Genomic DNA, 14,633 nt, shown 5'->3' on the forward strand with positions numbered 1-14,633 from the left:
CAACACAGCATGAGGCTTCACAGATTCAAAGCAGCCTGTACCATACATGACATCTGTGTGCACTGCTCCTCAAAAACAAGGTACGTCAAGGGACCAGAAAACCAGTAACCTGCCACCTTAAATTCCCTTTCCTGTCATCGTGCTCCCTACCCCCCCTTTAATACTGCTGTCTACCAATGTGTTGGCTTTGGTCATATTGTCATAACGAAGGAAACAAGCCAGTCTGTGTCACACATGGGGATTTCAGGAAGCTAATTAACAGGAGGGAGCAGTGGGAGTTTCTGAGAAGCTGAGCTCTAATGTAACCCAAAGCCATGGACTAGTAAGCTTTTAGATGCTCCAGCCATACATAATTTATGTTTGTCAGTCACATGGCAGCAAAGCTCATTTTGCATAATGGATACTTGTGATGGAAAAGTGCTTACAGGGTTTCAGCAGAGCAGACAGACCTTTCATCTATCTGTATCAAAGAGAAATTAAACAGTTATGGGAGTTTGCAGCATCCCTGTTGAAAACTCTGAAAGTAAGGCTTTAAAGACGTGCAAAACCTTCTAGATGTCATTTGTGATCACAGAATCATAGAATCATAGAATGGCCTGGTTGGACCATAAAGATCACCGAGTCCCAACTTCCCCTGCCATGGGTGGGGACACCTTCCACCAGACCAGGTTGCTCAAAGCCCCGTCCAACCTGGCCTCGAACACTTCCAGGAACAGAGAATCCACAGCTTCTCTGGGCAGCCTGGGCCAGTGCCTCGCACCCTCACAGTAAAGAATTTTTTCCTAACACGTAATCTAAACGTAAGCTTAGTTTGAAGCTATTCCCTCTTCTCCTGCCACTACGTGATATTCAGAAGTACCGCCGCACGATCGGCCATTTACACCGCTTTCCGATTTGGACAGAATTCCTTTTCTCGCCTGCAGTTCCTACAAAAACCAAACCCATCAGGCAGCAGAGCAGTGGGTGGGTGCCAGGAATGCCGCGTCTCGCCCGAATTCTCCGCAGGGCGCCGACACCGCTGCGGGAAGCGCCGCGGAGCGGGACCGGGCGCGGGACCGGGCGCGGGGCGGGCGCGGGGCGGGCGCGGGGCGGGCGCGGGGCGGGCGCGGGGCCGTGCGTTACCCGCCGTCCGTTACCCGACGGCCCCGGCCCCCACCGGCCCCGGCACCACCATCCCGGTCCCAATGGACGACGCGGAGCTGCAGCTCGTCCCGGAGCCGGCCGACATGGCTTATTTCGGCCCCACCTCCCTCACCTACCTCCCCGTCCTGCAGTGGTGGGTGCTGTCCCCTTGCCCGCTGCCGGGGCCGGGCCGGGGCTGAGGATGGAGCGGGGAGGTGGCGCGGCCGTCTCTGCTTTCCCGTGGGGCTCGCAGGATCTGCCTTGCCACAGGGAGTGTAGGAGCCCTGCTTTTAACTCTTCGCGCGGTTTCGTAGGGCAAGCGTGTGGTTTGCTGCAAAGACCCCATCATCGTGGTGATGTATAAACGATACCAAGCAAGCAGGGAAATTTCCCTGAAAGACCACCTCCTGCCACAAGCCTTAGTGATATGGAGGTGGTTTGACATGGGGGAAATGGGATTTTGTCTCAGCCTACCCACTGGCCGGGATCTGGCCCCTGGCAGCCATCCACTTGCTGTGATGCTGCAGGGCAGCTGTCGAGGCTCTCCCTGGCTCTACCACTCGTGCCTGGTGGGCTCTTGCAGCACACAGGTGGCTGCGAGGAGGTGGCACACTGGCACTCAGTTTGAGATTCTCCAAGGTTGTTTTTTCTTGAGCTGAAGGTCGAACTCCTTAATGAGACACTTTGTGTAGTGGAGGAAGGCTGTCACCATTGTTTTCTTGGGCTTTGAGAAAAGCATCATCTGTCATGTGACAGTCAAAGAGAAACCAGGGTTACTTGACTTCTCTCCGGAGCACAAATGAGTCCTGCTCGTAAATAATGTTGAAGCTTTTGTGAAACAGTAACAACACATACAAATTTATAACTCATCAGCAAGTGATCTTAAATAATTTTACTCCCCCCATCAGTCATACTTGAGCAGTGGGAGTTAGTCTGCTTTTTCACTGTAATATAGATACCACTGCTCCTATTTTGAAAGGACTAAAGGAAGAGATTCATTCACCGAACAGGTCTGAGACACAGCATAAAACTGAATCATAAGCAATCCTTGAAAGGATGAACTAATGATCCTTTTCATCATGACAACCTTCTTTTAATGTTTTTAAAAATTTTGAATGTTCAGCTTCATTTTACAGGTGGTGCATTTCCAGTAGCAAACCAGATTTTGGTCCAGAAATGGTTTAACAGCAGACTTGCCTACCTGTATAATGGCCTGGCTGCTAAGGGTTCACATAGAATAGGTGGCAAACCCTAAATGTGAGGTCTTAAAATCAATAGGATAAAAAACCCTCTACAGTGTGTGGATACACAGTGCTTTTTCTTTAACCTCTACCTTTCTCCCTTGCCACACTTTCCTTTGGATTTTTTTTTGTCCTTATTCACAGTTTTGTTTTGATGCATGCCATAAAAACTCAGGTTTTGAAACCTTTGGGGCTAATAAGTAAGAAGAGGAGTGCTGTGCTCTTTTCTGTGTAGATTGCTTTCCTGATAGAAATATTTTTGTATTATGTGTCAGCATTAAGAAGGTGTTTGACTTACTATTTGAAAAAGACTGGCAGCTTAATAGACAAAAAATTCATGAAATGGAATTCCCAAATACTTTGTTGCTAAGTAGTTAAATGCTGAGAGAAAACTATTGGCAGAAACCAGCTACTGGAGAATGAATTAATTTCTGATGCATTTCCAATGACTCTTGTGATGTTATATTAAGGATGAATTTGAACTTAAGATTAATCTCCTCTGAGACTGCTCAATTGTGAAGTGTTTTGAGATACTCTAGAAGAAGAAGCACTTCTGCCTGCTGGGAGGCAGAGCTCATCAGGACTGTTATGCAGAATGAATTTCATTTACCTTTTAGCTTGCTAATGGGAAATACCCCATTAGAGCAGCAGATCCCCTATCTTTGGGTGCAGCTTCCTGCTCAGGTCTAGCCATGAAGCCTTTGCTGTTGGATGGTGGGGCTGGAGGTGGTGAGGAGCTGGCAGGGAGCCCAGCACAGCCTCTTGGGTTGTTGGGTGAGGAGATGGTCTTCAAGGAGGTATAGGTGAGGCATTTGGGGGTCTTTTGCTAGGGAGAAGGAAAGCTGGGGGAAGCAGATAGCATTCTTCAATGGAAAGAGGGGAGGAGGCACAAATAACAGGTGAGGTAAACATCATCAACTGCACAGAGACCATATTCTTACTCAGTCTGTTCTAGCAAGCCAGTTTGCTGTAGACCTTATCCACTGTCTACTGAAAAAGCAAGAAAGATAAACAACTGGGTTGCCTGAAGTCAGGGTACTAAAGCAGAGGATGCTGATTTAAAATCCAGCTGACTTATCACACCCGGTGAATTGTAAAGTCTGCTTTTCCAACCAACTTGATTGTCAGTAAAGACACAGTGAGTAACTGGCACTGTGCTGCACTGGCATTCAGCTGATAAATTAATTAAATATGCATAAATAATTTGGTAGAACGGAAACAGAGTCAGAGCAAGAAAGCACTGTGATACAAACAGTGTGTCATGCTTTGAAAATTAATCCCTCTACTCCTTTGATTCAGCTTTGCTCCCATATTTGTACTGTAGCCTGTTATCTTCTGACATCAAAACCATTGGCATTATTTTATAATTAAAGATAATTTTTTTCCTGGTGAAGGTAATATCTTAGGCTAATAAGTAACCAAGTTTACATTTTCATCACCTTATTCACACAAGTAGTTGCATTTACTTGACTATGACCATTCTGATTAGTAGGATGAATAGGGATTTGGCAAAAGGATGGATATTTAAACACCTAAGCCTGCTTCAGTCCTGGCAGTTCTGTTATATAGTAACTGTAAATTAAAACTTTGTTCTCCTATTAAACTTATCCTAAAATCAGTGGGGTTATATGAAAACAGAATGTGGTCCTTTATATTTTGTGCGCTGTATCCCAAAACACCATATTGCACATTTTAGGTGGAAAAATGTTCATATTATTATTTTTGGTATAGTGGATACCTTTCTATTTAGAAAACCAAAGTTATATTCTTTGATATAACAACATTTTGCATATGAGAAATTCTAATACTGTCTGTATTGGTGTTAATGTTATAATGGTATTGCTAAGTTGTATTAATTTAAAAATTATGAGAACTACTTAATTTCTTAGCAGAATCTCACATGACCTCTCTTACATGTTGAAAACAAGGAAAATAGGGCTTTAAAAGTTAAAAATAAACAGAGAGTATACATTTTTTTTTTTTTATGAAAAAGTATATTGTTTCCCAGGATACAGATTAACACAAAGGAAGTAGCTCTTTTTGATTCTGTGCTTCTGTAAAATCAGAATGACTGTTACAGAGTTCACTGTAAATCTGATCAACTATAAAAATCTAAGAATTCTTTCTTCTAACTCTGACATAAACCAATTGATGATTTTTGTTTTAAAGGCTAGCTGATAATTTCTATTTGTGTGGAGGATGCACTGTACCCTGTCGGCTACTATATGAGCTGTATATTGAAACCCGCAATCCTGATTTCAAGATTCAAGTACATCTATCCACCTTTGGAAAGGTACAGAGTAGATACAAGATAAGTAGATACAAGATAAGAAGTAGGGATGTCTAAAGAAAAAGCCTGATCATCAACTATACACATCAACTGCATATCAAAAGACATTAAATAACAGAGAAGAATGAATATGTAATGAATGATGCTTGTGCATTTTCTAATGTATTTTTGCTAAGATGTAGATACATTTGTACCAGAGAAAGAGTATTGTTTGGGACAGAGTTTATTTTCTTCAAGGAACTGGTGCATGATACATTAGCAAAGATTTCTTTTGCCAGTATATTTTAGAAAGTTTCACAGTTTTCTTTTTTTAACAGCAGAAAGTTACACAACTTATTTAAAGGAGATGATTCTTCTGTCTTTAAAAGACACCTTCAGTTGTTACATAATTTTATGTTTTCCTTTTTCTGTATACTTGAAGAGCTTTTGCTTCAAACATACCCTAAAAAGTTGCTACATAATCATCCAAGCAAAACAAATGCAGATGTAGAACTGACTCTCCTTCTAACAGTTCCACTTTTCTATTACATAGAGGTTGATACAACCCATGGAACAACTGACACTTAGAAATCCAAACTGCAATCAACACCCATAGCTATTCAACCTTTTTTTAACAAATTAAGGGAGATACTGTTATTATTTCTTGTTCAAGACTTCTTATTCATTCCTCAGAACTTCCTATTCTATATGGCTAATTTTCTGTTAATTCCCATAGTAAGAGCTACTAAGCATTGTTTTAACACAAGCCCAAAATAATTTAAGTACAAGTTGTACCTGAAGCCAATTTCATTTGTATGGCTAACCCCATTCTATGAATAATTTATCTCAATTCAGTTGAATCTAATTTTTTTACTGGATAAGTTAAATCACTTTTGCTGAAAATTAATATTTGAGTGAGTGATCCGGTGTAATTTATTACCACAGCTTAATGGATCATCACCCATCAGCTAAGACCGTGGATAGAAATTGCCTGGCTCAGCATGGACATTGGTCATGAAGCTTGTCACCTTAAAAATCTCTAGGTAGCCACTGGAGAGAAATAAGTAGCTACACATGTTTCCTCACACTAAATGAGTCACCTCAGACAGCTCAGATGAAAGGGGCCTCAGAACTCCCATTTGTTTGTTTTTTTTTTTCCCATTGACTACATAGTCTGCAGTGACTATCTTAGACTTCTCTGCCTTGTAGCCATGTAAATGAGATTTATCCTATCCTACTTGTACCCTTCCAGTGCTCCAGCATGGCTGAGTTACCACCTGTAAAGCCTTCATGTGGTTTACCTTAATGTGTTTGACTTTTAAGCTGGGACAGGCACAGATGAAGCGTGAGTCTGGTCACATGGAAGAGCTGACGTGCCAGAGCTGCTGTGGGCTGCTGCTTGCAAGTATTTGCTCGCAGCCTCAATCAACCCTGTGTGTTGCAGTGCAAGTTGACACATCCCAAAGCAGCAAGCTGGGGTGCAGCTCTCCAGTGGCTTGAAATGGTCTGGCCTTCTGCATCAAGAGAATGGACCTTGTAGCAAGAAACTGAGGAGAGCAGGAACTGCAGCAATCCTGGTTTAACCTGAGTGCATATGTAATCACTTACCACAGCCTATAATGGGCTGAGCTATTAATAATTTACCAAGCTGTAGTAACCTGACTGTGCTCCATGTGTGTGGACTGCAAGGGCTTTTGCAGTCCAGCCCCATGTGGATCAAACTATCGTGGTTGAAGACGCTACTAATCTCATCTGCCCTATCCCTCTGCTCAAAAATACATCACTGTCTCTGTAAGGAATAGCAGCAGGAGGAAGGATATGTCTTGTGCCACAAAAGCTCCAGTTTTATAGGCTGTCCTTTTAGAAAAATGGAATTATGCTAAATTATCAATTTGAGAAAGGGAGCAGCTGGGGTGGATGCATGCAGAAACATGTAATGAACAGGTCCATCATAAAAACTAGAGGTGTGTGTTGATGAGTCCTTTATCAGGCCTTTAGACCAACAACACACTGTGCAGAGTCCAAGCTTTGTGCTGCTCACAAAGTCTTAGTGGAGACTCTCCTCACTCCTTGCTAACAGGGAGTAAATCCTCTCTTCCTGCTGTATTGGGAATATTAGAGTGTCCTGGGTTAGTCCTGGACCCAGGTGTCCTGAGTTAGTCTCTGTTAGTCTCAGGACAGCTCATGCAGAATAATCATAGTGAAGTGGATTATAAAACCCTGACAGTATCTAATTACTCTGTAGAGCCCAACCTTGACAGATACTGCACCACCTCAGTTCACACCACCACAGTGGTCAAAAGGTTGCTTTGCAGCTTGATGATTCAGGTCCTTTTAAGACAGGTAAATCTGGCCCTATCCTTCCAGTACACTTCCCAAGAGAATGTGGGTAGGTGAAGCCCCTTGTGTAAGTCCTTCTTAAATGAATAAGGCTTCAAAGTCTGGCAGAGTATGGGACCATCAGGGCACCTTCAAGTTCCCTCAGCTGATTGATCCTGCCCTGGCTGCAGGGGGTCGCTTGGCGTGAGCACGGTTTTCTAGTGCAAACTATAAAAAAAATTCCTACCTGAGAGACGTAATCCTTTAAATTATTTAGCCTTGGATCCACAAATGCCTGATTGAGTTTAGTTCAACAGTTACCATTTGAGAGGTATGTAAGAACAGGTATTAGCCTGGAAATTATGAAAAGCAAACAAAGTGATTAAAGACAAAAAAGTGTGCCAGATACATTTTTGCATCTTTGAATGAATTTGCCAAGTATCTCTAATTTTCTGTTTGTTTATACAGCTTATTCAGTTAGTTTTCCCAGGCCTGGTGACAAGAAAGCGGACCACAGCAGGGAGTATCAGGTATTGGGTTTGTGTCCTTTGTTTGAAAATGTTATTTATAACTATTCTAATAAAATTTTAAAGTGGCTAACTTTTCAGCCCCAGTACTGTAATATGGCAGCTGAATTGTTGGTTGCAAGTACGTAACACAACAAAAGATCCAGAGTAATTCATGGTGTAACCAAGGACATTAAAATAGAGTTAATTCCATGAAAACCACCACATCAGATCTGTTTTGGTAAGGCATGAATTCCAGACTGGACTGCCTTTTAAAAGACCTTAGTCCTCCAATTTGTATTAGCTATTAACAGCATAGTTTGCATGAGACATCTGCCAGACATCACAGCCTTACTGAGAGCTCTTCAGACACTGCATCTCTAGGCCAGGAAAGGCTCTGGGATGCACAGGGGTGGTAATTAATGATCAATGTCTATATTGTGCTTTTTGTCCTTGCACACATCCATGGAGTGATCCAGCACATACTGATGGTCAATGGAAATGCTGTACAGTTTCAAACCATTTAAATACAGTTTTAAACCATTTAAATTTCAGGTCCTCCTCCTAAATGTTCTTTCTTTTCCCTTCCCTCTCTTTTAGAGTGCAGAGTTTGATGCTTTTTTTGTATCCAAAGTTATACTCACACACTGAACATCCAGACTAGGAAAAGGGATGTCTTAAGGTCATTAAGACTGAATAATTTTACAAGCATTTTGTGTAACTGTCAAGTATAGGCTTGCCCTGACTTGTCTCCACTAGTCTGGACTTGCTATCAGCTTGAGCTAGGAGATCCTTTATTTTGGGAGTGCCTCACCTCAGACACTCCTAGGCTTCTGCTCACAGCAGACAGGATTTGGGATGGTGTTTGGTGGCCTCCATGTTCTCTCTTCCCATCAGCAGAAGGTTACTTGCACCTGGCTGCAGGTGGCTCTGAAGCACAGCACTGCTCCCCTGGCTCCTGGTGACCCAGCCTGGGAGGAGCCAGCCGGCAGCACCTTGGTAGCAGAGATGGTGGCTGTGATTCTCACTGAGCTCAGATAAATCTTACAGAAGGTCTGGCAGTTTTCTTGAGTTTTAGCTTGCCATGACACTGATGGGCCGTCCAGTCACTGAACTACTGTAAATGGCCAAGGAACACCTGGACTAAGTTCTTCAGCTTCCGTGGGCATATGGGGACCTCTGTCTGCTAAGAGTCTGTTTCCTGACTTCACTAACTGTCCTGTACAAATCTGAGGCACTCAATTCAGATGGAGTTAAATAGAATGATCATCTGCTTTCAAAAGAGGATTATGAATTATTTGCTGACTTGTTGAAAATCATACGGTTAATATTTTTTTAATTTTCTAGATATCATTATGATGGAATAGCTATCAAGAAGGAGTCTTCCTTTTATGCACGTTTTTGCTGTCTTCTGTATGAACAAAATTATCTCAGGTTTGTTTTTAAAAATGTGTTAATCAAAAAATGTCCCATGTCTATATGTTTTCTATCTATGAAAATCTGTAAGTCTTCTGTTGAACACTGACAGTAGCATTATGTTTTTCTTCTCATTATAAACACTATGAAAGTGCTGTGCCATTAAATGCTGTGCCCTAATAGGCAAGCTGCATTTTGGAAACAGACACTGCCTAATTAGACTTCCTAAAATTGGATGTTTTAGCCATGTAGATCTTAAGAGGAGGAACTCATGCTGAACCTAAAAGAAGAGCTTAATATGTTGAGACTCTAAATGGGACCTCAAAAAATCATATTGAAATGGCTTCTTGACATTCTATCACCTTCCTCATTAAGCACTAGGCTGGAAAAATGTATTACAGTATAAATGACTGTGCTGTTTTGGAGAGTCCTACACATAATCTTGTTATCTGTTTTTTTTACTGCTTGAAACAGTACTTCAAAAATACTTCATTCACTTGGTTTTAAAATATCAGATTTTAAAATCACCTCTTGTAAGATAACATCAATAAGAAAATGTGTAAGACAAATAAAAATGGATTGCAAAACTTAAAAGCCTAAAATCCTAAAATGAATGTAAGATACTATGGTAGGTTAAAGGGTAGACAGGAGCATGTTGTGGGCAGGAGAGGAAGAATTCTCATGGCTGAGCTCATGATTCAGATAAACAAACCACAATCTTGAATTTCTTCCCAGAAAAAAAAAAAAAAAAAAAAAAAAAGGGAAATGCTGACATTCTGCAGCAGTTTTACACTCCTTTACACTGAAGAAAAAATTAGGTGCAGTCAATGCCTTGGACTTTGAAGACCAGGTTTGTATCCTCATTCTCTTACAGTCTTGTACATTACTTTAGTGTGTATATAGGTAAATTCTGTAATTAGGTTTCCATTCTTTAATATGGAGATACAGCATTATTCTGTGGCATGAATGTTACAGTCTATAAGGACCCAGATATCTGGTGATGCTGAAACTGTTTCAGTGATATTTTATATAATATTAATTGAGTGCATGCTTTGGAAGAACACGGAAAAATTACACCCATAGGTTTGCTGCTTTTCTTCACAGGTTTTATGGCAGGTAATGTTGCAGAAGTCCATAGAGGGACAAGGGTAAATGTTGAGACAGGACAGAGGATCAGGTTCTGTAGATGATGGACTGGCAGTCTGTTGTTGTGAGACTAAACAAATTATTCATAGGAAATTTGAGGCTGGTTTTCCATGTCACGCTTACTGAAGGGATATGCATACCCAGTATGCCCAGAAAAGGCCTAAGGTTTGACATCCACAATGAGGAAAGGTCTTGTCCCCTGTTAAAGGGATATTGCAGGTCTCTGCTAAGTTTCTGCTGGTCTTTCCTTTTCAGGGAAAGAAAGGTGTTTCCCTGCAGCATAATTTAAAAATAGCAATCTTGATGGGGTTGGAAAAGGAAAGGTGATGTTTCTGGTCATATGAGAGCTGAGAGAGACCAGAATGATTTCAATTCATGCTCTCTTTTCCTTCCAGTGTAGAAACATGAGTTTATAAAGTAGGAGGAACCAAAGAAGCAATGTTAGCTGAGTTTGGGGCAGGTGCAGAAAGGACTTTAGCTGGGAGACAGACACACCACATATGCCAGCATAGCTTCTGTCTTTGGCCCTCCTCATGGAAATGAGCCATCTCCTCTATGGGCTGGAGAACACCCATGCTTGACCGTAGGGGAGCTGCTGCCCTGGCTGCTCCAGGCCTCCTCCTCCTTCTCCACCAGCTGCAGAGGTGCCTGCCCAGACACCTACTCCTAAAAAACTGTGTTTAATTTGGCCAAGGCAAGGAATAGGATGTGCTTTCCAGGGAAAGGACTGACATCAACCAGCCACCTACTGATCTTGATATTGGTTCTTAAGATGAACACCTGTCCTATTGAGAAAAGGCTGAGGGAGTTGGCATTCTTCAGCCTGGGGAAGAGAAGGCTGCAGGGAGACTTTAAAAGCACCTTCCAGTGCCTAAAGTGAGCCAACAGAAGAGCTGGGGAAGGATTTTGTACTGAAAGAGGGTAGGCTTTGATTGGATATTGGAAAGAAATTCTTTACTGTGAGGGTGGTGAGACACTGGAAGAGGTTGCCCAGAGAGGCTGTGGATCCCTATCCCTGGAAGTGTTCAAGGCCAGGTTGGATGGGGCTTTGAGCAACCTGCTCTAGTGGAAGGTGTCCCTGCCCTTGGCAGTGGAGTTGGACTGGATAACCCTTGATGGTTCCTTAGAAACCAAACTATTTTATGATTCTATGATTCTATAACTTCTCAGATTAAAAAAAAATTCAAAACATAAAGATCATATTCAGACAAAGATCATATTTCTAGCTGCAGTACAAAAGTCCCTTAACTACAAAATTATTTTGTCTGATGCTTCCTTCATTAAAGACAATTTTAAGAAGACACTAAGATGTTGAGGCAAGCCAGACAGCTGAAATTAGAACAGCTTCCACTCTAAATTCAGCTACATATCCCTGTCCCAAGCCAACATGCAGGCCCACAACACCTGGGCAGATGGGTGTCACAATTACTTCTTAGTATCTCATATAGCACAGCAGGAGAAAACAGAGAGAAAGCAGTAGAAAAGCACAAGACACAGCCAGAGAAGGATGAGTAGCACAGCTCTGAAAGAAATAATTAGGTCATATACTAAAAAAGCATCTGCTTCAACCAAATAAGTGAGCTAGTTTCCATATGTGTGGAGTTTTGTAATTTTTTTTCAATTAAGTCATGAAGGAAATAACTCATCTTTACTGTCCTATCAGTACAGTTCAGTACATCACCATTAATTTTTCATTATCCAATCAAACTGATAAAACCAGCAATGGAAAAGTCTAGATTGTTTTTTACTTTAAAAAATTGAAATTTTGAAAAAGTAATTAAAACCTGATGACTTCTTTACCTGCAAGAAGAAATTGTGTTCTTATATAAGTAATCATATGTATAAACGCAGCAGGGTATTTGACCTATAGTCTCAATTTTTGAGAGTGTACTTGTGTGGAAATTTCCAAATCAGAGTGAAGATTATTTTTAATGCACCATTTCAGTGCAGTCCGGTGCCAGTCTCTTGTCCAGACCCCTCTAATGGGATAACTTCTCTGGCTTGTTGCCATTTTCCTCAGGCAGAGGCCGGGGAGATCAGCAGTGAAGGTGTCCTAAATAGCTACTGCGCCCTCCCATGCCTGAATAAAATCCAACATGCAGATGCTTTTCCTGTCACACTTATCAGAGAGGAAAGTGGATCCCTGAGCCCAGCTGAGAGACCACGGCATCCATCAGCCTGTGGGTTGGCAAGGAAAAGAATGGTTTCAAAATGATGGACTCTTTCTAATTACTGAAAAGGATATTTCTTGACCATGATAGCCAGCAACTGACATGGTGCTGGTAGTGAAGATCTAGGCTTCTGAAGGATCTGGCAGCTTGGGAGCTATGCTTGTGGGTATCACAGAAATGGCAGTAAGATTATGATGGTTTGCCTTTAAATACAAAAAAGGTGTTTGCATTTTGGTGGTTGGTGGGACCTTGGATGTGTCGGGGTTGGAACATTTTCACACAAGGGATGATGAGGTCTTACACAGCACCTATGAATTGATTCATTTAGAAATCTTCAATTCTTTGAAGATAGGTGTACCACTGCTCTGATGATGGCACTATGAAAATAGTGCAAATATATGCAACTGTAGTCAATGAGGTCTGCAAATTTATTACAGACATGAGGGAATAGAGTATTTACTGATTTGTATTACAATAGAATGTGTTCCCTCTCAGAATGGGAGCTTTGAGGACAAGCTCTCCCTAAAATGGTACCTGGTCTGGCTCAGAGTACAGCAGTGTTTAAAAAATGTCATTGAATTTTGGTTCTGTAAGAGTTGCTTTTTTGATTTTAGTAATAGGCAAGGTTTAGGCTCCTGACTGGCTAGTGAAGCAAATGTACTGTTTTTTCATTAAAAGAAATTATTTTGCTTCTAGCAAATTAACTTTTCTAATCTCTGTGTAATCTGACAGTCAACAGCATGCACATTCACCACCTTCCCTCCTTTCATTTTTCTTTTGTCTTTCCCATTTGCATCTCTGTTATTCTTTATTTCATCCCCATTGTTGTATTTCCCATTTTAGCTTTAATTCCCACCCCATAGCATCGCCCAAACTCTGCAAGAGAGAGATGCTGAAACTCCTTGTGATTTTTTTGTCTCCCATTTTCCCCTTCTCCTACCCACCTCCTCTTTTGTGTGTTCTGTCTTTACTCAGGCACTGCTCTCTGGGGGAAGTGAACATCTCTGATGTGCAGCCAAGCACCAGGTGAGTCCCAGCCCCCTTTGGTAACAGTGGGAGCACACAGAACTGTTTGTTAGCGTTCCGTAGGTGTTTGCACTTAACCAGCACCAAGCTCCTGGCTGGCTGCTGGGGCACAGAGGACTCCTTGTCTGTCCTCCACGTCCCTGTGTCAGGGGAGTGGGGAGCCAGGCTGCCGAGGGAACCAACGCGCTGGAGGCATGCCATGCTGATATGTGTTGCCATAGTAGCAGCAGCAGAAGATACAGCTGGCCGCCTTCTCAGGGAGAGCAGGAGCTGGAAAATATTAATTAATTTTATTTCACAGGCTTTAGAAATCTGCAGGAAGGACCTATTTGAAAGAAGTGTTATGAAACATCTCTACTTACATGTGTTTGCTTTGGCCAGTCACCACTTCTAAAATGTTCGGGCAAAAGAGTCACCAGCACTACCAAACATACTCAGCATGAATGTTGTGCGCTGTCTTGGGCAGCCAAATTGGTTGTTTTGCTGGAGCACAGCATTCATGGCACAGAGTAGGGCAGAGGGAAAGGTGGCAAGGACCAGTCCTGTGGATGGCAGAGAGTGGGGAGGAAGCATTTTCAGTGGCTGGAGTTTACAGGCAGACAAGTTGTACATTTTGGCCTCTGTCCCTTCAGGGCGTATGGTGGTACCCTGGTTTGTAATGCATCACAGCAGTGAAACCCAGTAGCCAGGTTCTGATTAGATAGCCTGCCACCTTTCCAAACAGCCAAGTCCAGCAGGACCCTTGAGTTTGAAATGACTTCATAGACAGTGAGCAGGTGTCAGCAGCAGATGGAGGCTTGACTGGAGACATCCAATTTTTGCAGCATGTCCCTTTTACTAGCAACATTGCCTCTCCCTCTGATACCATCAGCCTCAACAAAACAGGCAGGGAGAGAGCTAGGAGAAAGTACAACAAGAAAGCAGCCTGTTGTGCCTGCTTTCAGCAACAAGCCACTGGTCAAGCGTTTGCAGGTCTAGGTAAATTCTGACTGTGTGGAACAGCATGGCCAACTTGCAAAGTAAATGGGAAGCAGTCAGAAACAAAATGCCATCTAAACTTATGTGTCATGCAGAAAATGTAATAACTGTGAAACCTAAGCAAAAGGATTATAATGTTTTTGTTATTTCCATATTTGTAATAGTTATTATCATTCCAAACAAACTGCAACTAGAAATACAAACCCATGGTTCTGGTGCAAGAAGTTCAAAGACATTGCCCTGTTAAATGGTCAATTGTCATTAAAATGAATGTTTAAGTGTAATCTTAAAATTCATAAATTGGTCCCAGATTTGTTAGAAAATCATGGGATTACCAAATGACAGGAAAGAGAGCGGGGTTTATCTCCCAAATACAATTCTCCAACCTAGTGTACTCTATTGAGTTTGAGCTCATTTTATTACTAAATACAGAATGAAT

General features: G+C 42.0%; 1 protein-coding gene across 3 annotated transcripts in view; it reads left to right on the plus strand.

The window, feature by feature from the left end:
• The first annotated feature begins 1,089 nt into the window (after positions 1–1,089).
• RFX8 (regulatory factor X8) overlaps positions 1,090–14,633 on the plus strand; it is a 33,494-nt gene continuing 19,950 nt past the window's right edge. For 2 of the 3 annotated variants that reach the window (XM_053936107.1, XM_053936106.1), the window contains exons 1-5: positions 1,090–1,276; positions 4,533–4,656; positions 7,420–7,481; positions 8,805–8,891; positions 13,166–13,216. In XM_053936107.1, the coding sequence (XP_053792082.1) occupies positions 1,185–1,276; positions 4,533–4,656; positions 7,420–7,481; positions 8,805–8,891; positions 13,166–13,216 (416 nt within the window). In that variant the 5' untranslated portion in view covers positions 1,090–1,184. The remainder of the gene's footprint in view (positions 1,277–4,532; positions 4,657–7,419; positions 7,482–8,804; positions 8,892–13,165; positions 13,217–14,633) is intronic. The other variant, XM_053936105.1, reaches the window with a different exon arrangement.

This window comes from Vidua chalybeata, chromosome 2 (genome assembly GCF_026979565.1).
Source record: "Vidua chalybeata isolate OUT-0048 chromosome 2, bVidCha1 merged haplotype, whole genome shotgun sequence".
NCBI lineage: Eukaryota > Metazoa > Chordata > Aves > Passeriformes > Viduidae > Vidua > Vidua chalybeata.